Genomic DNA, 25,799 nt, shown 5'->3' on the forward strand with positions numbered 1-25,799 from the left:
GTTTGGCCTCCTGATGTCTCATAGCAGACAGGAGATGGTACAACTAATTCTTTGGTAAAGGCTTATGGACTTTTCTGGGGAAGAAATCTACATATTTTAATATTTCTGTTAGTTACAGTATTATAATGCCTTTGATTGCCAAGACTTGGGAGAACAATTTCCAAAAAACAAAAGTCTTTGTCATTGATGTCAATGCATTTCAATCAGGAGACACCTATTGACGTGCACAATAAAAATGATAAATGAGAAAATGGTGATTAGACCCCATCTTGGCATCATCATACTTTTAAGAGGGTTGAGAAGCCGTGTGTAGTGTAGTATACCCCCAATAGAGTCAACGCACTGGTGGTGATGGAGATGAAGAGAATGCTGAGATCTGGATGGATGAAAAGTGATGAAAATGAGAGCTGACAGCGATGTAGAGGAAAACATTTACATATTGACAACAGAGATGTGATTGGCTGATAGACATTGTCGCTAAATCTGGTTAAAAAAAGAGTAAATTACAAAAAAACAACTAAAAGAGTAAATTAAATTATCACTATGAACCTGTGACTTTTGGCGCCCTGTGGCAGTTACCACATTGCCTTGTTGGCAATCCTGACTTTTTAATGGCTGCATTTTTATATCAAATATTATATGTTTCATAGATCCTTTTGGACCATTCATGCCAACATCAGCATTATAATTCTAGTAGCTTTGAAACTTTGGGATCTTAAGCAGAATATTAGCTAAACAGATACATTAGCTAACAAACAAGCTGTCACTGTCTGAACACACATTAGATTTAGGGTGTGAATCAATCAAACTTTATTTATATTGCACATTTTAAACATAGCTAAATGCAAGTTAAAGTGCTGAACAGTGATTGAAAAACATCAGAGAAAAAACAGGGATAAAAAAATTGATTTAGAGAATCAGTTCTCTAGTGAACCATGTCTATTCTGTTGAGTTGAAAGATTGAAAGAGAGAAAGTTTAGTATCCCCAGAAAGTCTCCCATACTCACAGCGTTCATGTCTATCCCATTAGTGTATGACCATGCGTGTTGGAAGTACTCTTCCAGCCGCTGTTTCAAAGGGTTGGGGATCTGGTGGAAGCGGATGAACTCTCGAACTCTCATCATCTGGGCATGGTAGCGAGCCGTACCAGAGTACAGCCGCTGGATAATGGCTGACACATTACCAAAAATACTGGCATACATCAAAGCTGGAGAAGAGACAGAAACCATCATCAAGACATTTATCATTAACAAGTTTAATGTTTAATCGTCTCGTTTATTAGGGCACAGAGAACAAGAAACCGACACAAACAATGATACAAATAATAAAAGGTATTACACAATACAAAGCATACCGGCATAAATTCTAATACCATTATTGAATGTTAAAATCTATCTCAATTTTATAACAGATGCAAAATATCATCTCTTTTCTGTTCTCAAATTCTCAGTACATAAGTAATGTGCCTATACACTGAGGGCCAGATTCACTAAGAAAATGGCGTAAGGCAAATGTGCGCTGCATTTAGGTTCTGGCCGGTGGAAGTTGTGGGCATCAAAACTATTTTTTATTTTTATCTTGCTATATAGGACTGTCTGATATTTGTGCAAGTTAAGTGTGTATGCGTGTGTTTGTGTATGTGGGTAGAGATGTATGTCTAGGTAATGTTCTCAAATGGCTGTATTGTTATTGTATTCCATTCGATGTTATGCAAAATATTGAGAAAAAAAAAGGCAACAAGGTTTAATTTTTCCCTTGGTCTGTACCAAACCCCCCAAAAACACAGGGGTGAAACCCCCTTCCCAAAACACAACAACACAAAAAAGAATATTTTTTTTTTTTTTAAATATTATTTTACTTCTCCCCCCTTCTTGTTTTTCATCTGTTTCATTTATGCTTCACAATAGGCTCGTTCGAGATGAGCCAGATCTGCGCAGAATCGATCACCGGTGTCTGATTTAAAGGCTTATTCTGTACAAACCACATGTTGTGTGGCTGATAGTTAAGTTTAGAAGTCAGAGACTAAATCTGTTCAGATTACGGATCATCTACAGTCTGTTGTTAATTAAAATCAGCAACAGATCGCATGTAGAGCATTCTGACAGCTACTCTGTCATAATAAAAACTGGAGATTGTGTAGGAGTATATGGGTCTCATAACATTTTATTAAATTGGAATCGGACCACATACAACAACAGCGTTTCTGTCACTTGCTGTTCAGCCTGAAGGCTGCTGTAAACGGCTGTAAACTGGCCGACTTGACAGCGGATTTTTGTCACCGCCCCCGGCTGCTCCTGCCTGCTCTCGTCCACTTTACAGGCGAGGCGCAGTTCATCTCGAATGAGCCTATTCACTGGCACATTCACTGGCTCATTCAGATCAGCTGACTAGTCACATGCAGTTGTAATCATGCAGGTGTACAGCTCGGCCATTATAACCTGACACCTCTCAGTGCTGCAGCGGCTCCCTCCACCTCACCAACCTTCTATTTGTGTTAAGTATTTTGTATTACTTCTCCCAGCAGAAACATTGTTGCTACTTGTTGCTTGAGAACTTTATAATCTGAACTAACTGCCGAACCATTTGTTATAAATGGTTGTTTCCTTGACATAAGTGTCTAAACTATGCTACAGTAAACTTCAAGTCAACATATTTACTTAACTACCTTATGAAACATTTTAAACCAAGCTGCGGTTACTTTAGCTTGACTAGTTTTTCTGAAATGGCCAACAGTTTTTTTTTTTTTTGTAGAACTCACCGCCAATAAGCATGACGCAGATGGAAAAGATCTTCTCAGAGTTGGTGTTCGGGGAGACGTTCCCGAAGCCTACACTGGTCAGACTGCTGAAGGTGAAGTACAGAGCTGTGACATATTTATCTCTAATGGAAGGACCCGACCCGATGATGGAGTCATTGTACGGCCTCCCCAGCTGTTCACCCAGATTGTCCAACCAGCCGATCCCAGCTGAGGTCGACCGCTCTACATTACCTATGGCATACCTAGGGCAGGAAAACACGTAAAAAATGGGGATGCAGAACTTTTAACACTTGCTCCTGAAAGACAGTGGTAATGCCTGAAAAAAGCTTAAAATTATTATTTTTATCATTGATTCTCTGCACTACACTAAAGCCTCTGAACACCCACACAGGTGATTTAAGTTATTCTGGCTGATTAGACTCAGGTTGAAGGTGGGCCGGAGTGTTGATGGTAATTTATTTGATCACAAATCTTATCTACCAACGGGAATGATAAAGGTGCAACAAAGCTAATAAGAGACTCAGGGAGATATCAATCAATCAGTCTAAACACACCCACACAGTCCTGGGACGAGGTCCAATCAGCCAGATTAATTAAAAACACCTGTGTTGGTGTTTAGTGCTTTTAAGCATTTGAATTTGTATATGTAGTGGTGTGTGCAGACCTACAGGTGCACTCTGTTGGCTCTTGAACACATCTCTATAGTTTCAATTTAGCTCGACCAAGACCAAACCACCTCATTAGCTGAGCTTCTTTAAGGCACCTGTACTATCATGGCTGCCTCTTTGCATAGAGGTACAACTGGGTGCTAGTTCAGGTAGTAAACCTAATGCGTTTCATTAGTGGTTCAACATGCCCTCATTCACTTCCCCTAAGCACTTGCCCTCAGGGGAATCCCCGCTGCCATCTTAAGTGTTGTTTCAATTGTCTGGAGAACTGTAGGGAACTTGGTGAGATTGACCCTCAGAGGGCTGAGGGAGCGAGTGAACAACAATGGTAACTCTAGAGGTGAATATCACCCACAATGCATTGCAGTTATGCATTTGTTGCAAGAAAATACATCCATTCTGTTTTGTTTTTTTTAAATGTTTTTTATGTGGCATTTTTGAGAGAGACGTAGAGTGACATAAAGCAAAGGTCGGATTTGAACCTGCGGCTGCTGCGGCGAGTACTGAGCCTCTGTACATGGGGTGCCCAGGCGCCTCACATCCATTCTGTTTTTGCGAGATATAGCCTACTATGAATAATGATGATACAGATCACAAACTTTCTAAATCAGAAACTCATGCAGCTGATTACCAAGCCTCATTGAAATGAGACTGCAGGTATTTATGATGTGTAAAACGCAGTAGTAATACTTTTATTAAAAATGTTTGTATAATTCTTTTCATACAAGAAATAGGCCTACTGTACAATAAGGAAATTGCATGACATAAGCAGACATAGAATGAACGTAAAAATGGGGATAGAAGGTAATAATTAATGGAAATAAGATGGGAAAAAACAGCAATGCTAAGCCTACAACTGCCGGTGGATCTGTGTAGTTTAGGCTGAAAGTGAACAAGGGCAGGTGCGTTCCATTTCAATGCCCCGCTCCTGCCCCGCCCACTTTCCCTCTGCTCTCCAAGTGGCCTTTGTGCGAGGTATGCTGTTATGTCATACCAAGGGCTGAGGGGAAGTGAAGGAGGGCATGTTGAAACGCAGCTATGTCCTGGGGTGGAAGTCCCGGTGGTGTTGTCGGATAGTTAGATTCCGGTGGTGATTTCTCCCTTGCCACATTTAATAAAGATGTTCATCTGGTCAGATTCATGCCAAAAGTCTTTATTTAATGCCTAAAATATTGATGGATCTTTTCTGGTACTATGCTTCAATTTGAATCAAAGCAGCTCCCTGTGTGGGAGTGAGCTAAAAATACTGCAGGATAAAGTCGAGTAATGTACCAGATGCAGGCCAGCCAGTGGGCGATGAGGGCAAAGGTGCACATGAGGAGGAAGAGCACTGCTGCACCATACTCTGAGTAACGGTCCAACTTCCTGGCTACACGAACCAATCGCAGTAACCGAGCTGTCTTCAGTAAGCCAATCAGTGTGGTGGTCTGTTTGTCAGTGAACAAAAGATTTAAAAAAAAGCAATATTAGATACAAAAGCACTGTTATTAGAGTCCCTGGCTTCCAGATGTTCTCTCTCTCTCTCTCTCTCTTCTCTCTCTCTCTCTCTCTCTCTCTCTCTCTCTGTTTCCCAACAATCCTAACTGTCTTTCTACCCCATAATCCCACTTTTTACCCAAACCTCCATTTCTCACTTCACCCTCCAATCTTCTTTCCCTCCCTCCTCCCTCCCTCCTCCCTACCTCTCCCTCGCCACCTGCCCTAACCACCTCCTCTCCTGAGCGGTAGATGAGGAGGTCAAAGGGAATGGCTGCCACCATGTCAATGAGGAACCACCCTTTGAAGTAGTGGACAGCAATCCGAGAAGACATGCTCACCACCTGAGGAGACAAAACACAACCAGTAAGCTACATGTATCATCACATTTAACAGGACCAGAGGTGGAAAGTAACGAAATACATTTACTCACGTTACTGTAGTGAGTAGTTTTGTGGTGTATTTTATATTTTTCAAGTAGTTTTTAAAATCGGTATTTTAAAATGTACTTGATTACGTTTTGAGTGAAGTATTGTATTTCACTACATTACAAATCCCATCCAAAAAAAAACAAAAGGAAGAAAAAAAATTGCGCCCGCAATGACTACACCAGGCCAGAACTCTATCACTCCAGACCATAGACTGTAACTTTTTTTTTGTGCGAACGTATGCAGCTTCTTCTTCTCTGCTTGCAAGTCACAATTAAAAAGAAGTAGAAGAAGACTGTTAATATTAATAATATAATAATAATAATGAACTAATAACTAATAATATACAGTCTATGATCGGACCCGCTGTGTCAGCGAGCGGCGAACCGGGGCAAACTGAGTGGGAGACGTTAGCATGGACGTAAATCAGCTGTTATCCCTAAAAAATGACTTGATGCATAGCGGGCACCGACATCTGCAGGTTTGCTAGTTACGCTGCAAAAGCAACAAGGCATCCAGGGATGCAGCAGTCAGGACCAGCTTCGTGATATCCCACAAAAACAGTAAGCCATTTTCTGAAGGGGAGTTTATTAAAAAAGTGTTTGGTGGACTCTGCTGCGCTAATATGCCCAGAGAGAAAGAAGAGACGTTTGAGAACGTGCCGCCTGACATAAAATTCATATTGAGCAGAATTGAGTTTAGCCTATTGGTTCGGCCCTCCACAACAGTCCCTGATTCTGGGAAAATGAATTGCCCACCCCTTCCATAGGACAACGTATGTAGGAGAGTGGTTAAATGAATTCCCATACTACATCTAATTAGCTCATACGGGCTACTTAGGTGTGTAGAAGCTAGCTGCTATAGTCTGGGCTGTGAACATTAGGGTCTAACCATAGACTGTTAATATTAATAATTATAATTAACAGTCTATGGGTCTAACCCATTTATGGAGTCAAAACACGTGATTTGGCCTTGATTTGCATTATAACTTTATGTTTGGCCCTCAGAACTAACAATGTATGGTACTTTCACTTTCAGTTGATTGTTTGTTTGAAAACATTTTATCGGATGGTCTGAACTAAAATTGCACATTATACCATTCTAAGGGTCTTAAATGTCATGTGTGACATGTGTTATGTTGTTATTACATGTGTATATATTTGTATAGATGTTTATACATTTGTATAGATTTTTCTTTAATTAAAAACAAAATAGTTTCCATTGCTGAAGCTGCGGCGAGGAGCTGTGGTCTTAGGGTCTTAGGTGCCTCAAGAGGCGGTAACCCACGAACACCGTGGTGGACACCGGTTGTCAGGGAAGCCGTCCGACTGAAGAAGGAGTCTTTCCGGGATGTGTTATCCCAGAGGACTCCAGAGGCAGTTGCAGGGAACCGAAGGGCTCGAAGAGCTGCAGCCTCTGCCGTGAAAGAGGCAAAGCAGCGGGTGTGGGAGAAGTTTGGAGAAGACATGGAGAAGGACTTTCGGTCGGCACCAAAGGGGTTCTGGAAAACTGTTCGCCACCTCAGGAGGGGGAAGCGGGGAACCATCCAAGCTGTGTACGGTAAGGATGGGACACTGTTGACCTCAACTGAGGAGGTAATAGGGCGGTGGAAGGAGCACTTTGAGGAACTCCTGAATCCGACTAATACGCCCTCTATGTTAGAGGCAGAGCTGGAGGATGACGGGGGATTGTCGTCGATTTCCCAGGCGGAAGTCACTGATGTAGTCAAACAACTCCACAGTGGCAAAGCCCCGGGGATTGATGAGATCCGTCCAGAAATGCTCAAGGCTCTGGGTGTGGAGGGGCTGTCCTGGTTGACACGCCTCTTCAACATTGCGTGGAAGTCTGGAACAGTGCCAAAGGAGTGGCAGACTGGGGTGGTGGTTCCCCTTTTTAAAAAGGGGGACCAGAGGGTGTGTGCCAATTACAGGGGTATCACACTTCTCAGCCTCCCTGGTAAAGTCTACTCCAAGGAGGGTTCGGCCGATAATAGTCGCCTCGGGTTGAGGAGGAACAATGCATTTCCGTCCTGGTCGGTGGAACAATGGACCAGATCTTCACTCTCGCAAGGATCCTGGAGGGAGCCTGGGAGTATCCCAACCGGTCTACATGTGTTTTGTGGATTTGGAGAAGGCGTATGACCGGGTCCCCGGGAGATATTGTGGGAGGTGCTGGCGGGAGTATGGGGTGAGGGGTCTCTACTCAGGGCCATCCAATCTCTGTACGACCAAAGTGAGAGCTGTGTCCGGGTTCTCGGCAGTAAGTCGGACTCGTTTCAGGTGAGGGTTGGCCTCCGCCAGGGCTGCGCTTTGTCACCAATCCTGTTTGTAATATTTATGGACAGGATATCGGGCGTGTAGTCGGGGTGGGGAGGGGTTGCAGTTCGGTGGGCTGGGGATCTCATCGCTGCTCTTTGCAGATGATGTGGTCCTGATGGCATCATCGGCCTGTGACCTTCAGCACTCACTGGATCGGTTCGCAGCCGAGTGTAAAGTGGTTGGGATGAGGATCAGCACCTCTAAATCGGAGGCCATGGTTCTCAGCAGGAAACCGATGGAATGCCTTCTCCAGGTAGGGAATGAGTCCTTACCCCAAGTGAAGGAGTTCAAGTACCTTGGGGTTTTGTTCGCGAGTGAGGGGACAATGGAGCGGGAGATTGGTCGGAGAATCGGTAGCCGGGTGCGGTATTACATTCCATCTATCGCACCGTTGTGACGAAAGGGAGCCAGAAGGCAAAGCTCTCGATCTACCGGTCAGTTTTCGTTCCTACCCTCACCTATGGTCATGAAGGCTGGGTCATGACCAAAGAACGAGATCCAGGGTACAAGCGGCCAAAATGGGTTTCCTCAGGAGGGTGGCTGGCGTCTCCCTTAGAAGATAGGGTAGAAGCTCAGTCATCCCGGTAGAGCTTCGGGAGTAGCCCCTGATCCTTTTGCGTAGAAAGGAGCCAGTTGAGGTGGTTCGGGCATCTGGTAAGGATGCCCCCTGGGCGCCTCCCTAGGGAGGTGTTCCAGGCACGTCCAGCTGGGAGGAGGCCTCGGGGAAGACCCAGGACTAGGTGGAGGGATTATATCTCCCACCTGGCCTGGGAACGCCTCGGGATCCCCCAGTCGGAGCTGGTTAATGTTGCTCGGGAAAGGGAAGTTTGGGGTCCCCTGCTGGAGATGCTGGATGGAAAATAGTTTGGGCTTTATGACCCCTTACCTATTTTCACTACATGGGAGAGATTCCCCCGCCACATTTAACAGTTTTTTTTTTTATGTAACTAAGTAACTTTTACTTAAAGTACATTTTAAATGAACTACTTATTACTTTTACTTGAGTAATTTTTCAGATAGGTATTTTTACTTGTACTTGAGTAATATTTCATCAAAGTATTGGTACTTTTACTTATTTTAATACCTGTATCAAGACTTTTTTTGATTTCTGTACCAGCAAAGAGTTACGTCTTTAGATGAGGGCAGTGGTGTAGTATAATGTATTAGTGGGTACACTGTACCACACATATATATATATATATATATATATATATATACACACATTTATTTTTTTCTGGCTCAGAATGGGCCTTTTTTGGGGGGGCATATCAAAGTGTTGCGTCTGGGTGTCCTCCCCCAGGGTTACTTTGAGCATCAAAGATATCATTTCCTGCATTTTGATACACTCTTATGCACCAGTTTATGATGGGAATACCTTTATTCATCCTTTGAGAAGGAAAACGCAGGCGACATTCAATATATCAAAAATATAATGGAATATAAAGCAGTAAAGGGGCTTTCACATCAGGGACCTAAGCCTGGATCACAAAAGTTGACCCCAAAGCAACGAGGAAAAAATAAAATAGGCTATTTATATTTGTCTTAAATGTGCGTTGAATGGAGGATACAGGTGTTAGTGTAGGCGGAGCATTTGGGTGCGGTCGCTACGCACACACTAAGCACTGTGCTCAGCGGGTCGATGAAAGATGAGAAAAGTCTCTCTGCAGTTAGTTAGTTTAGTTGCCTGTTACATTACTCATATTTGTGAAGACAAATATTGGAAGTGAAAGTTCTGTCACAAAACTATGTTGTTGCATTGCACATTTTTGAATGGGTATGTGGAAATCCTGGAGATTTCTTAGTGGGCATACTGCGTATACCTGCGTATCACGTAAACTACAACACTGGATGAGGATCCATAAAAACAAGTTTGTGAAAAAAATGTATGAGATCAGTACTTTATCTGCATCCAAAGCAGACAGCACTCTGATCAGCACCTTGAAGACTACTAATATTCGCTGTAAATGAGCCAGTGGGTCACTGAATTGGTCAATTAGTCATTCATAGTTAGTTAGACAGTCAGTTAATCAGAACAGTTCACCTCATCATTGGAGTTGACATATGTGGTCCTGAAGTTGATGATGATGTCAACAATGAACATGATGTCCACTATAAGATCCACAACATTAAGGGGTGAACAGGAGTAACCACAAGTCTGCATGGCTGCTTCCTCCTGGTCACTACAGGGAAATAGTAAGTAAGTAAGTAAGTAAGTAAGTAAAATGTATTTATATAGAGCTTTTTACAGATACAAATCACAAAGTGCTTTACATGAAACATACAATGTGATACATATTTAAAAAAAACAATAAACAACAACAATTAAAATCACAAAGTAATACCTAAAAAATAAAATAAAAAACAAAGGGCGAACAGGTCAACCAAAGGCTGCCGTGGAAACAAGTTCACCTGTTCACCCCTCAGTGGCTTTTTTCAATATTTTTGTTAAAATTCACTACAAATATGACTACATTATTTCGACCATGTGTGAAAGTATGAATAAAGGGTAACACTTTATTTGTAGGGGTGTGCATAAGACTGACATGAACATAAAGGAGTCATTTTGAGTATTCGTGACAATAATAAAGTAGAATAAAGTAATGTGAGATTAACATAATCTAAATAATTTATTAATTATTTCATTCAGTCTGTATAAGATTAAAGACCCAACAAGTAATCACCAAATATTCTGATGTTTTGCTCCTAAAAGGTTAATATAAATAATTTAATATCCAGTTTGGTTAAGGAAATGGAGTCAGATCTCTCCATTCTCTCTGGCGAGATGTTGCAATGTACCCCAACAATGCCCCTCCAACCAAAAGGTATATGTAGACGTGAACCTTCATCAGCGCTGTTATTTTAGCATAGTTTAGAGGGCAGCAGGGGAAACCTTACAGCTTCATAATTAACTTGTGCAGCTCAGGTGAGCATTAGTGTTGTGTGAATTCCCACCAACCTGAGTAGAAATGTAGCAGAATAAGGAGTGAATATGGCCGTATAAATGACTAAGAGCAAAATGACCCAGTCCCACACAGCTTTGAATGGACTGTAGTGAAGGATGGTCCACTTTTGGATCCTAGGAGTCTGCAGTTTATACTCTGGTAACACATCGTCACCAAGAGACAGCACCTACAAGAGAGCGAGACAGAGAGATCAGTTCATCCAGTCTGTTCATCTACTCGTTAATCATTATTTACACCTGCATGAGTCTACTCTGTAGCCCCACAAGGTGTGCTATTTTTCTGCATGCATTTATTTAGTCACTTCTATGTTTGACTGTTGAGGACTACAGTACCCAAGATTATGCTGTGAGTCAGTACACTGCTGACTTTTAGGCAACTGGAGAAGAGGAGAATGCACTGATGTTAATCTTGCATTGCCAGACCTTCCTCCACAGCGCTGTGGAGTAGGGTTTGGCTAGTCCACACAGCATTCCGGGATAGGAAAAACATGCTCTGGTTTAGTGGTATTTCTTTAAACCAATCACAATTGTCTTGGGCGGACTAAGCGTGGAGCGGATACCCGGTGCCGCGGCAAAATAGTCTCGGGAAGGAACATGTTTTGGTGGAACGTGTACGTTCGAAGATTGTTTTAGTCGTGCAACAGAAAACTCAGATTGGACAGATAGTCTAGCTAGCTGTCTGGATTAACCCTGCAGAGATCTAAGGAGCATTTAACCGTAGTACTCATAAATCCACCCGAGTTTAGAACGCCAACTCAAAGAAAGCGGAAGGTAACGGGACATCCGAAAACGGACATCCGAAAACGGACATCCGAAAAAGATTGACGTCCGGCGGAATTTCCAGCAGAACCAGAGCAATCCCGGAAGTAGAACGTCGTGGATATAGACTACATCAATGTCAACCTCCCTTTGAGGTTTTACAGGCATGACCAACTGTGAAGAGACCCTGAGGCCGAGCCAGCTGGAGGGATAAACTACATCAGAAAGTCTGACCAGGAGGAATGGTGCATGTGGCTGTGTAGGACATGTACTGATATCGGAGCTCTTGGGGGTGCAGTAGCTCAGTCAGAAAGGGACTTGGCTTGGGAACCGAAGGGTCGCCGGTTCAGGTCCCCGTGCAGACCAAGTACAGACTGTGGATTGGGAGGTGGAGAGGTGCCCTTGAGCAAGGTGCCCCAACAGCTTGGGGCACCTTGCTTTCGGCCTGTGTGTAATAACTAACAAGTGTGAAAATCTTCCCCCTTGTGGCATTAATAAAGTATGTCTTAATCTTAATATACTCCATACAAATGTCTGTACTACATGGTGTGTCTGCATGGTAGACATGTTCATACATTTGTTGGCGCATATGGTTTGTACAGTAGTAGAAGAAAGTTCAGAAAGTTTGGCCTGCTGACAATGGACCCAGACTTGGATAAACAAGCAAAATGGATGGATGGATGGATAGACAGACATTTATACTAACCTGGGTGACTTTCTCAGTGACATGGTGTGTTCTGTCGATCAGTTTGCAGGGAGGTCTGATTTCACCAGGATGTAATGCCACAAAGGCGTCTATCTTTGTGTCCAGTAGGCTCTGGGTCATCTGCTGCATGCACAAACCACACATAGACATTATAATGATATATACATTTACATATAAACATCATCAAGAGAAGAGCTGAAGAATATTCTTAAAAAGGAGTTACAGTTGGTGACATTTGAAAATAAAAGGAGATGGAGAGTTTTTAACTTTACGGATCAAACAGAGCCATGTCATGTTCCCCCCCGTCATGTCGTAACCGGAGGTAAAGCAATGTCTGATTTGAACCAAAACCACGATCCTTTTCTAAACTCAACTAAGTGTTTTTTTTAATGGAAATTTTTTTGTGCCTTTAGGTCCAAACAAAACTTCTCAAGTATTAAACAAAACTCATTAACTGAAGCAAAGAAACTGTCCTCTCAAAGGTAAAACCTACGGACACTCTCGTGTGGGCTGGTCTTACATGAGGATGAGTTTTTTGAAGACACTTGAGTGACAAATCAGTGCACACCTGACGTTTCAGTGCAGCTAACGTTAGAACGAGTTGGGAGGACACACAAACACCCTAAACAACATTACTGTATTCCTACAAGATTAATAAAGTGTAAGTATTAATCATATATGTTGTCTTTGATATACATAGCTAGCATGGTTACTAGACGTTTGTTGTTTCGTTGTGTTAAGTTACAAGAAAAGCTGTGTAAGTTAGCATTTTACGTTAGCTAACTGCTATCTATACCGATTGCTAGCCAAATAGCCTGCTGTACTTTACTCTGTGTGTGTGTGTGTGTGTGTGTGTGTGTGTGTGTGTGTGTGTTTTGGCTAGGCCTGTTTTCATTTCTGGTTAGATAATGTTATATGTTAAACAAAACCAGCTAATTAGCCATGAGAATCATGTAGGCTGAGTGAGGCATTACTCAATGGTCTTCTCTCTGTAGAACAATGTAACACTGGGACCTGCAGGACCTGAACAGAGTTCAAAGCAAGTTATACAGTTTTATCTTTAAGATGACCATTTTTTGCTTCAGGAAGTTATTTATGTTTGATACTTCAGACGTTTTGTTTGGACTTAAAGGTGCAAAAATAATTCCATAGTTTAAGAAAATGCTCCTGTGGGTCATATTACAACCCGGTCTCATGGCAGTTCGTGTAAATGTCCACGTCATTCTTAATCTATTGATACGTGTTCACGGAGACGTTTTTCCGGTCTCATGGCAGTTCGTGTAAATGTCCACGTTATTCTTAATCTATTGATACGTGTTCACAGAGACGTTTTTCTCGTTTTTTACGTGTAAATGTAACGTTATTTTTTACGTGTAAATGTCACGTTATTTTCTCGGGGAAAGGACGCCGGGAGGCGGCCGAAAAGGTCGCTCCATAAGCCGGGAGGTGCCCGCGAGGCGGCCCGCTGGGGACCTGCCGGGAGGCGCCCGAAAAGGATGCTCCATAAGCCGGGAGGCGCCCGCGAGGCGGCCCGCTGGGGACGCCCCACAATAACGGGATGGCGGAGGTTGGGTTTAGGAAAAAACTTACGGGGAAAGGCCCCCCTTAAACGCCGGGAAAGAGGGCGCTACACAGTAACACGCGGGACAAAAGCGCCAACACGTAGGCGCGCGCCATCCCCGGGAAACAAAGCGCCGCAAACGGGACGCGATCCCCGCTCGCCCGGGTGAAAGTCCTGTGTTGTTTGACCCATCCACCACCCCGACCAACCTTCCTACGCGGATTTTCGGCTTTTTATATTACTCCCTACAATTTCGTGCTGTGGCCACGAAATATGCTTCCCTTTGAAATACATTACTTCACATTTTCGTGTTGTCCACCATTATTTGGGGACAGTGACATGCAATCTGCACTGACAGCAGGCTATAGTGACTGGAAAAATGCAGCTGCGCATCTATCTGAACATGAAGGATCAGATAGCCACAGAAAGGCACTGTGCTGATGGGGGGCGGACAGATTCTAAAAAAATAATTTGACAATAAATGTTTTTGACGTAAAGTTTTTAGCACAGCGAGGATACCGCTTAGGGGACACAGTAAAGTTTTTTGGCACCCGGATAAAGGGAACTTTATGGGTGTGCTGGAAGTCATGAGCCAGTTTGATCCCTTTTTGAAACTGCATATAGAAAAATATGGCACAATTACAGCGGGTTTACAACCAAATGACAACCAGAGGATCGAGACTTTGAAAAGCCTTTCAGACACTAGATGGTCAGCTCACGCGCAAGCGACAAAAGCACTGCGACAGAATTATGCCAGAATCCAGGAGTCGCTGCAAAAGGTCAGTAATGACACAAACCAATGTCTTACTACACGGGATGAAGCCAGGACACTGTATGTGAAGATGGACAAACCAGAGAATGCCATTCTGTGTAATATGTGGAACAACATACTGCAGTGTTTCCACAGGCATCTGACCTGGATTTATGTGATGCTGTTAGTTTGGTCCACTGTTTTGTGGCTGTGGTGGCAGAGGGTAATATCTGGTATTCTTTCCACTTACATCTCTGTTGATGTTAGTTTTGGTTGTATTATTGGCTGTCTCAATGTGTGTGTGTATGCCAGCTCACCTTATTTGCGTGTGGACCATATATGGCACTAAATACATTTTTCCAGTAAAGCATAATGATTAAGGGGGTGCTCACACAAAGAGCAGCCCCTGACTGTATGAGTAAAAATGTAACAATGTTTTCGAGCAACCGGGCATCTCAATCAATAGAGCTGCAATTTGCTAAGTTTAGGAAAATTTTGTCATTGACGTAATACCGAAATGTGTAACGATTAAAGCGTATGTAGAAAATGTAATATAATTGAGCATAGGGCGAACATGGAATATGTTGTAAAAGTGCAGGGTGTGTGTGTGTGTGTGTGTGTGTGTGTGTGTGTGTGTGTGTGTGTGTGTGTTACCTGGCTGTTGGTCAGGCAGCGTGAATCAGTGTCTGATGTCCCAACTGGCACACTGCTCTTTCTAATGGTTCCCATACCAGCTGAAAAAGAGGAGAGTTGCATTGTAACAGCATATAAAAAAAAATTCAAATGAAAAACTACTGATAACCCCAATTAGTAGCACCAGTAACAGTACAATGAAACAACATGATCAGTGTTTTTGAGTCTGAGAGCATAGAGCCTCCAGCTTTGCCAGTGAGCATTCTGCATGTATTCCTTACACACAAAACTGACAATAGAGGAAACTGAAGTAGATGTGACTTGGAATTGACTTTAAGATACCTCCATGTGTGCTCCATCTACAGTTTCATTTTTTTTTTTCATTTTCAATGTCAAATGACAAACTAAAAAGTTGAGTTTACCAGAGAGAATGGGCCTATTTCCATGATTTTATGTAAGGTGCCATTCAGCATACTTTATCATCACTATTATGTAGTCATAGTGTTTGTCATATTGTTTTCTGTATGTTAATTATTTAGGTGGAGGCTTTAAATGAGCCCATTTCTGACTCTCCCTGCACTGCACGTTATGTTGTTTGTTTTATTCGTCATTTTAAATTGTGCAAAATATAAAACTAAAACAGACGAGGAGGTAGATTATGGTACGGTAACATAGTTCATCAATAGGTATAGGTAAGTATTATGCTTTTTTATGGTAGAGTCAGTACTAGTGAGCAGAAGTTCTGACGTTCTATCATTATGCACTTGACTTATTAATTGGCTTGTGTACTGCATTCGGTATATATATTTTTGGTATAGGTAAAATTTTCATTAATGTGGATACAGTATACTGTATTTTGATATGAGAAGAAGTCTTTATTAGTTATTTAGTAATTTCACTTCTTTTGAAGGAAAAAAAAACAGTAGTTCTTCTATTGAGGAAGGTGTTTAGATGGTATGTTTGGATTTTGTAGTATTTGTTTGAGCTTATTGGGACAATTTCAGACATGAGTTATCAACATGTGTGCTGCATACAGGAGGAGGATTGAACCGGATTAAAGGCAGTGTTATTCTCACCATTACAGCTGTGTCTCTGCTGCCGCGTCTTTTCCCAGTAACTCTGCCCACTCTTGATAGCATCCACTGAGGAAGAATGTTTTAATGTCCCATGGATGCCATCAAACCTGCTGGAAGGATGCTTGCTGTGGAAAGAAAGGACAGTCATCTTCCTTTCTCCTCTCTCCTAGACAGAATGTACATTTATGAGGAGGGCGACAGACCTCAGTACTTTTTGACACTAAAAGGAGATCCAGCCCACAAAGCTGTACTTAAAACATCCGTTAGCGAACCACATGATTTTGGTCTGAGATCTTGTGCACCTAGTACAAGCACTCCCTCACCTCCTCGCAACAAAAGCAAGAGGAGGGAGTTGGTCGTGATTCCTATCACTGTTTAAAGACTAACACAGTTGCAGACTATGCTGAGATCAGGCTTTATTAATTTGAAAGGTGGATATATTTAGGCACTGTAATGAGTGAAAGGGGAAAAAACATAGACAGGGGTGTTTTGCCCTCCAAAGACTATTACTGTGATTTGGTAAAAAAATCTGAATAGAAAAAGGTGACAGGGGCTGCGGTCGAAAAGTAAAAAAAAACTAAAAAAATTACCTCCTCTAACCGTTATTAACCACTTTTCCTTAACCCTGATAGTAAATGTCATGAGGTCAAGGAAAGGTGTGATGGAGAATTCAAAAGGAATAGGAGAATCCAAGTGCCCTTACGCCCTTACACTCGGCTGGGTAATCATCTAGGGCCAGTTGTTCAAAGGTAATCTGATCGGATTTTGGTTATCGGATTGGATCAAATCTTGAAAATGGGTTGATCAATGTTGATCAGTTGTTCAATGTTTTGAACAACTGGCCCTAGGGGCCAGTTGTTCAAAACATTTAATCTGGATAAAAATTATCCGGATTTGGAAATCCCATTTTTTGCTATCCAGGATCAGGTAATCCGTCTTACTTTTATGCCGGTTTTTCAAAGCAACATTGGACTGGATCACCCTTATCCAGATTGACAGTTTTCAAGATTCCCAAATCCGGATTACCAGTGCTCTAAATGGGACAACATATCACAATGTGGGCTACCAGCTATGTAAAGAACAGGTAGAAGAGCCACCATGAGGGGTCATAATTTCTTTTATGACCCCTCATCTGAGTTACAACAAATAAAAACAAATATACATTAACAAATATATTGTGGATATTTTGAAAATGTCTCAAAAACAAAACAAAAGGCTAAATGTCCAATAGTTAACAAAATAAAGAATGTTCAGGGTTCTTCTTCATCTGAGGAGGAGAGAGCAGCATCTCCAAGCCCTGCTTTTAGGAGGCAGATCTGAAGTTTGGCTTTGGTTTGCTGCAGTTTGGTCAGCTTGATTTGTTCCTTTGCCAGGAGTATCTGTGCTTCTGCTCTTTCACTTTCTCGTTTAGACATGGGGACACGATCATTTCTATTTTTATTTTATTTTCACTTTACTATACTGAATAGCTTAATTGGTAGCCTATGTCTACTTCATCTACTGTATCACTGTTACAACAGTTACACAAGTCAAGTGCAAAATATAAATAAAAGTATATACACTACATAATACAAATTTATTATTTGACCAATTTTAAAGTTTTACTACATTTTCTTCCTGGAATCCACCTTGAAATCCTACCCCCTGTTGGGATCAGGATAATCCTGTTTTTTTGGATCAAAGTTATCCAAATCCTACTGACAAGTTTTGAACAACACAAACTGAACGTTTGATCCAGATTAAAACTAGGATTGGATTCCGTAATCTAATCGGATTACAGAATCCTTCTTTCCCTTTTGAACAACCCATTTTCAAGATTTGATCCAATCCGATAACCAAAATCCGATCAGATTACCTTTGAACAACTGGCCCGTGATGCCAGATGTTATTGACATGGGTCTGCTGGTAAAGCTACACTGTTCTGAAGGTGGCATCTGGATATTTCGCCCCGTCATTTTCACCGGGTTGTTTAATGCTGGCTCAATAAATGTGGACAACCTGGAAGAAAATATTACTTCATCACCATTTTATTTCCTATCTTATTCTGCATTAATTATGTTGTTTCATGTGAAGCATTCATTGCATGAAATTATTTCGTTGAAAGGTGTTCAGCAAATAAAGTTTATTATCATTATTGGCTGCTAATGCTCACCCTCCTGTGGCACTCATATGTATCCAGATGAATCCTGATTAGGATAATTGTATGGAAATAATTGTTAATGTATACAAGATAAGCAGAACGTGCAACGCCTATGAACCTTTAATTACTACTACTACTAATAATAATACATTTTATATGTAAAGCACTTTATATTTAAGCAAATCTCAAAGTGCTACATAGAAATGCTAAGGAGAAAAAAGTATTAAAACTAAAAGAAACAAGGACAAGGAAAGGGGTAAGAAATAATGAGAACAATATTCTCTGAACACAGCGGAGCTGTCCACTGCTGTTGTGCACATAATATACACGAGAACAGCAGTCAACAGTGTAACTCCATTGATTATTTCAGAAGCTAAAAGTGAAGTTATGTTTTCTCTGTCAAGTTTATAACTACAGTTTTTAGTTTTGCTGTTTAAATGTCCCAACATATTAGCTACAGTCGCATTACTGTGCGCATGGAAACATTTACAGTTACTGAAAGCAGCCTCTCTCATCATTACAGTAAATCTATAAAGAAAACACTCATACATCACTACCGTACATCATTTAAAAAGCAATAGCCTACAGAGACTGTAGAGAGGGAAAAAACTTATTTGGGGGGTGTGGGTGGAAGATGTAAGCATAATTGATCCGGAGGCCGTCTCAATTTTCTCAATTTCTTTATTTTTGAAAGGGGACAGTGAACATTAATCAACATTGAAACAATGTAAATGTTCCCGAGTTAGCTCAAAAGTGCTAATTTTCATCGGTAGTCCCCCAGCCAGATATAAAACAGGCAGCCTTTAAAATAATGACAGGTATAAAATCACAAGATAAAATTACATGCAACACATTATGGTTAATAAATACAATTCCAGTAAAATACGTCAGAGCCGATCAGCGCATTCTCACATAATATAATATTCCCACATGGTCAAAATAATGTAGTCATATCTGTAGTGACTTTTAACAAAACATACATATTGAAATAAGCCATGACAGGCGAACAGGTAACTTGTTTCAGATGCTGCTCTGGGATAAAAATAAACCAATGGCTGTATAACTTTGGATTCAGCAATCCATTCATTCACAGTTCTCTAAACACATACTCACTATCATTTTACGTGTTGGACAGGAGAGTAAAGTTCTCACATTAACTGTTTATTAAACCACTCAAACAGTGCCATAAAGCACATAATCATTATTATTAGATGTGTTGCAATGTCTCACAGAAAATGAAATGTACGCATGGTGCGTACCTACAGGATAACAGCTGTTGGCGCTACTGCGCACCTTCATATTCTGATTATGAACGGCGAAATGGTGATGCGTCGCTTTAAATTTTGCTGCCGCAAGGACGCCATTATCCTTTCGTAAAGGATGGTCCAGTGTATCCTATGCTACAGGAGGTAACAAAGGAAGCATTGAAGCACCTTTCCTTATCACTGAGACAATTTGAACGGCTCTTATCATATCACTTAACTACTTCCGGGTCATTTCACTCCATTAGGAACCTTACTAAGCAAATGTGACCGCAGCCAGGGTTACAAAAGATAATGGTGGGGGGGATAAAGTTTTCTGGAGAAAAAAAGTTCAACTTGCCTCCACTGTCCCTCCTCCACCCTGTCAGTCACTCTCTCATTTCTCGCCGCTGTACCCTATGGAGCTTTCACAGTTTTCCACAGGTATGAATAGCTCCACCTGCAGCCTCGATCGCATACCATCAGCTTTCATCAAGACCTGTCTACAATCCATGGCCCCCGCTCATCACTACAATCTTCAATTCCTCTCTCAGTTCCGGATCAGTCCCCACAACACTCAAACTTACAGCTGTCACCCCCATCCTCAAGACACCTGGTCTCAACCCGGACATCTGAACCTCCTCCGTTGCTCCTCTATCACAAGGCGTCCCCCAAGGATCGTTGCTTAGTCCTCTCCTTTTCATCCTTTACATCCTGCCAATCCTGATATATTATACGCAAACATGGTCTCCACTTCCACTGCTATGCTGATGATGTCCAGATCTACATTTCCACCAAATCCATCACCACAGCTACATCCTCCACCCTGTTCCAACTGCCTCACTGATATTTAAACCTAGATGCAAAACCAACTTCCTCCAACTCAACTACAATAAATCTGACTTGATTATCATCGGCCCAAAATCCCTCACAAAGAATACCCATAACTTCGGTCTCCCTGTCAACAACTCCACCCTGTTACCATCCCCACATCTGTAACCTCGGAGTCATCTTCAACATCAGCCTCACTTTTGAAAACCACATCAACCAAATAACGAGAACTGCCTTCTTCCACCTCAAAAACATTGTCCGTCTCCACCCATCACTCACCTTCTCTGCTGCCGTAACTTTGATTCACATTTTATAAACATTTTTCACGCTTTATACACTTTTATTTTACACGTTATCAATGTATCATTAAACACAATTTCATAAGGTACAATGATCATACATAAGTCACGTGAAATGGGCAACCCCAAATAAGCTACTAAAAACAATAAACAACAACAGATAATGTACAAACCAAAAACTCAATTTACCATAGACACAAAATAGACAATACAAAATACAACAAAAAACAGATACTTAGACCAGACTTAGACATACTTAGACTAACATACACAAATACTACAAATAGATAGACGGTCCCAGCACAAACTATAGCATTTAAAGAAAAATCAACGATCATATGTTATGAGCAATTTTTCCTTGAAATTTTTCTTGAAGATGGAGACAGAATACGACACTTTCAAGTTTTCCTCAAGCTCATTCCAAATCTGCGGTCCCCTACAAACTATACTCAAGATCGTAGACTTTAACCGGGTTTTTTTTGCCAGTGATTAGGTGTTTTTTCCTTGTGTCATAAGTGTGCAGGGGATGACTGATTGGGATAAGCTCACACAAACGGTAGTTTAACCTTTGGATAACCTGGAATATCATGCAAGCATTCTGAAAGACATTATATTCGGGAAGCCTTAATAAACCCAGACAACGAAATAGAGGATGAGTGGGGGTATTGGGCTCAGACCATGTTAATGCCAGTATGATTTTTTTCTGTAAAATCTGTAGTTTTTTCAAGTGGCTGGGAAAAGTGTTACACCATATGACATTACAATAGTTTAAATTCTCACCTAAACAAAGTTTTGTAAAAAGGTGAGAAGTGCTGAGTGTTGGAGAAAATGTCTTAACTTAAAAAACAGCCCAACATATTTAGATAATTTTTTTGTTAGATGATCAATATGGCATTTGAAATTTAAACATTCATCAATATAGACTAACATAATTTCATGGGTCAGATTACTTTACTCCTTTCCCTGCGCCTCAGTGTGCACAAACAACCAACGCTCTACTCCGTTTCCACTTTTTCGGGGAACACGACAGGGGTTCCCGCTATCCCCGTTATTATTTGCGCTAGCAATTGAACCACTATCAGCTGCTCTAAAAATGGAGGAGGGACTTGGAAATTGAAAGATGGGGCATAAAACATCAGGTTTTGTTATATGCAGATGACCTGCTTCTCTATGTTGGCAAGCATCCCACTTATCCTGACTTTGTTGGTCGTCTGTCGGGATATAAGCTAAACATCTCTAAAAGCGAATACTTCCCAATCAACCAATTAGCTGTAGACATATCGCCATCAAATATACCCTTTAAAATAGCCAACACAGGATTTAAATGCTTTGGCATTACAATTACACAATCCTTGCGAACAAAGCGAGAGCAAAATCAAGTCCGATTTACAAAGATGGAATTACCTGCCGTTGTCCCTAGCCGGTAGGATACAAATTATAAAAATGAATGTGTTACCAAGATACTTGTATGTTTTTCAATGTCTGCCCATTTCCCTTCCCAAATCCTTTTTCACAGCTATAAATGACATTATTTCATCATTCATCTGGGCTGGTAAACGGCCAAGGGCAAGTCGCACACTGCTTTGTAGGGATAGATCGGCTGGGGGACTGGGTCTACCCAATCTAATTGGCTACTAATGCTTGTTATTAATCCTAGCTTCTGGGGAGTTTACTCTGCGGAGTCCTTATGTTTTTTCACCCAGCGTATTTCCTTGGAGAACGTTGGCACCAAGATCCTGGTTGCAGCTGTCGCCGTGGTCCTGCTGCACTCCCTGCTAAGCTTTGCGGTGCCCTGCAGTGTCATGCTGCGTCCTGCTGAACCTGCTGCTTCCTGCTACGTCCATCCATGCTCTGCTGGGCCACGTTACATCCTGTAACGCCCTGCAGCGCCCTGATATGCCATGAACTACTACGACTACCATTTGAAGTCACTGTTCCATTATTAATGTGACTATTATTGCCACTGTTCATCACATCCCCAACCGGCACCTTCAGACACCGCCTACCAAGAGCCTGGGTCTGTCCGAGGTTTCTTCCCAAGAGGGAGTTTTTCCTTGCCACTGTCGCATTGCTTGCTCTTGATTGATTGATTGATTGAGAATTACTGTAATTGTTGGGGCTTTGTAAATTATAGAGTGTGGTCTAGACCTACTCTATCTGTAAAGTGTCTCGAGATAACTCGTGTTATGATTTGATACTATAAATAAAATTGAATTGAATTGAATATTGGGCAGCCAACGTGCATAAGATAATATCTTGGTTTACTTCCCCTCAACCCAGTTGGTGCCAGAGTGAGTCAGCCTCCTGCTCCTCATCGCTGCTAGCTTTAACATGTAGTACCTTGCCCTTCTCCCCGTCAAGCTTTACCTCTAATCTATTTTATTATTAATCTACAATTTTATTTACTTATTCATGATATACTTTAAACATATAAGAGGACCATGGGTCTGGGGAGGGGAGAGAGGGGCGGGGTGTTGTTCATTTAAGTTCATAAAAAAGAAAAGACATTGTATTCCTGTATGCACTTTATGTCTGTCTCTTGCACTTGATAAATAAGTTCTAAAAAAAAATATATATATATATATATATATATATATAGACTCCGAGGAATTTTGTGGTGTTTATTCTTTCAATAATTTGATCATTCATTTGATGACAAACTTGCCTGTTTTCCATTTGATTTTTTGTTGGAATGAAACACAATGTAGTTCGTTTTATTGATGTTAAGCGATAGTTTATTACACCGAAACCAAATTTCTACATTTATTAACTCTCTATTTATTATTTCTTGCAGTCCAACTGGACTTTTATGTGACATAAATAAATTAGTGTAGTCAGCAATTAATACTTTGTGTAAAACCATGGTAGAATTTTCAAAGTCATTAATATATAATATAAAGAGAAGAGGGCCCAAAATGGATCCCTGGGGAACTCCAAATTTGATGGGTTTGCTTATGGAAATTTGTTCATTAATATTTACATATTGCTGTCTGCCAAATAAATAACTTGCAAACCAGCTAAGTGCTAGTCCTCTGATTCCATAATGATGTAATTTATTCAATAAAATGTCAAAATCAATAGTATCAAATGCCTTAGATAAATCTAAAAATATACCTATACCACAGTTACCTTTATCAATGGCATCATTGATCTTTTCACTCAGATCTAGTACAGCCATGCATGTAGTACTTCTTTTCCTAAAACCATATTGGGATGAAGCAATAATATTTAGTTTATCAAGGTAGCCATTTAACCTATTGTACACTACACTAAGACCTTAGAGATTGTAGGCTAGATTGATATTGGATGATAATGGCTCATATCATTTTTATCCCCAGATTTATATACTGGTGCCCTTTTCGGCACAATTCCAGAGAGCACTGATAGACTGATACAATAAGTAAGTGGCTCCGTGATATCAAGTGCAGTGGCTTTCAGAATTTTACTACAGATTTCATCCTCACCGGCAGTGTATGAGCTTCGTAAGTTTGTAATGATTTAAAAATCATTACAGTTGGCTTCATAAAAAGGGAATTTACATAGTTGTTTAAGGAACATTTGTAAAGTTTATTTTTATGCGTGATAGATTTAAAGATACCCTTTGTAAGCCAGGGGTTATGACCAGTAGCACTGCAAACGGCATTCTTCTCTGGGATGGTACAACAAATAGAGTTTATGATCTCATTTATTAGGTTGTCATATGCAGTGTTAGGATCATTGCAGTCATAGACTGCATGTTTTGGCCTGTAAGCTTTCACTCAGTTGTTGCAGGGTTCTTTCATTTAGTACTTACGTTTTTGTTGTTTGCCGTGGTAATTTAGTCTTACTAGCTAAATCTAGAAATAATACAATTGGAAAATGATCAGTAATATCAGATAACACAACTCCAGATTCTAGCCTAGTGTTTCAAATGTTTGTGATTATATTGTCAATAGTTGACCTAGTGGAATGTGTTACTCTGTTAAAATGATTTATGCTACAAAAAAAAGATGATGTATGTAAAGTAATTAAAGAAGTCACTTTTAGCAGCATCATCTCTTGAGACATCAATATTGAAGTCCCTTAGAAGGACACAGTCTATGTTTTTTCCTGTTTATGGAATATAAAATGTCCTCCAGGTTGACCTTGAAAGTATCCAGGTCAGAGTCACGGGGTCGATAAATAACTCCTACTATAAGTGTTTTAGCATTTGTGAGGTTTATCTAAAAAAAAAGTGAATCAGAATGCTTATCATCTAAGAAAATGTCATCACAAACATTCATATGATGTCTGAAGTGCACATATAAACAAACACCACCTCCAGTAGGCCAAGCCTGTTTTAAAAAACTAGCTTAGCCATCAATGTTAAGAATATCAGTAAAGGTTTAAAAAATTAATCCAGGTTTCACTGCAACCAATAACATCAAAGCTACCGTCAGAGTTTGAGAGTAAGGTAGCTAATTCTTCATAATGTTTCCACAAGCTTCTAATGTTAAGGTGCAAAAATGAGTAGTTATTTGTATTATTTAAGCTTTTTAATTTTTCAGGAATGTAATATTTACAATTTAAATTCGTATCTATATAAATACAGTGTTTTACATCCTCTCCATCATAATTCAAATCATCGAAGGCCATATGGGAAAATGACATCATATTTAAGTTGATTGACCAAAAAGTTTGCTGGGATCATATAAAAATAACATAAACCCATCCATACATACATGGATAACGTTAATACACGCCGATGTCGCTGTTCCAAAACCTCCAGAGCGTAGTCCTCATAGATGTAGATGAAGTTGTCCTGGTACTTCAGCTTTCCTCTCATTGACCGTGCGGATTATTTTATCCTTGACCTTGAATTTGTGAAGGCGGATGATGACCGTTCTCGGCCTCGGCTGCTGGCCCGGTTGTGGTTTGAAGGTCCAGGGAGTTCTGTCACATTCCGGCAGAGAGTCTAGAATCTTGTCGCCGAAGACCTCAAACAGCATCGTTGAAAAGAAAGTAGTTGGATTATATACCTCCATTGATTCCGGTAAATCAAGCAATCTGATATTGTTGTGCCGGTAACAGGATTCCAGATCAAGGACTTTCAATTCAATTCAATTCAATTTTATTTATAGTATCAAATCATAACATAGGTTATCTCGAGACACTTTACAGATAGTTTAGCATTGCTATCAGTTAGCTTAGCACATGTTGTTTCTAGAGCTACC

General features: G+C 40.9%; 1 protein-coding gene across 3 annotated transcripts in view; it reads right to left on the bottom strand.

Annotated features, from left to right (window-relative positions):
- The window catches only part of LOC120568974 (potassium voltage-gated channel subfamily H member 6-like), a 118,701-nt gene that overhangs the window by 55,970 nt on the left and 36,932 nt on the right, over positions 1–25,799 (bottom strand). For 2 of the 3 annotated variants that reach the window (XM_039816748.1, XM_039816750.1), the window contains exons 5-13: positions 16,097–16,221; positions 15,042–15,121; positions 12,076–12,198; positions 10,605–10,777; positions 9,690–9,828; positions 5,109–5,246; positions 4,699–4,853; positions 2,759–3,000; positions 1,008–1,207 (exon numbers count right to left, since the gene is read on the bottom strand). In XM_039816748.1, coding sequence (XP_039672682.1) covers positions 1,008–1,207; positions 2,759–3,000; positions 4,699–4,853; positions 5,109–5,246; positions 9,690–9,828; positions 10,605–10,777; positions 12,076–12,198; positions 15,042–15,121; positions 16,097–16,221 — 1,375 coding nt within the window. The remainder of the gene's footprint in view (positions 1–1,007; positions 1,208–2,758; positions 3,001–4,698; positions 4,854–5,108; positions 5,247–9,689; positions 9,829–10,604; positions 10,778–12,075; positions 12,199–15,041; positions 15,122–16,096; positions 16,222–25,799) is intronic. The other variant, XM_039816749.1, reaches the window with a different exon arrangement.

This window comes from Perca fluviatilis, chromosome 11, assembly GCF_010015445.1.
Source record: "Perca fluviatilis chromosome 11, GENO_Pfluv_1.0, whole genome shotgun sequence".
NCBI classification, from domain to species: domain Eukaryota; kingdom Metazoa; phylum Chordata; class Actinopteri; order Perciformes; family Percidae; genus Perca; species Perca fluviatilis.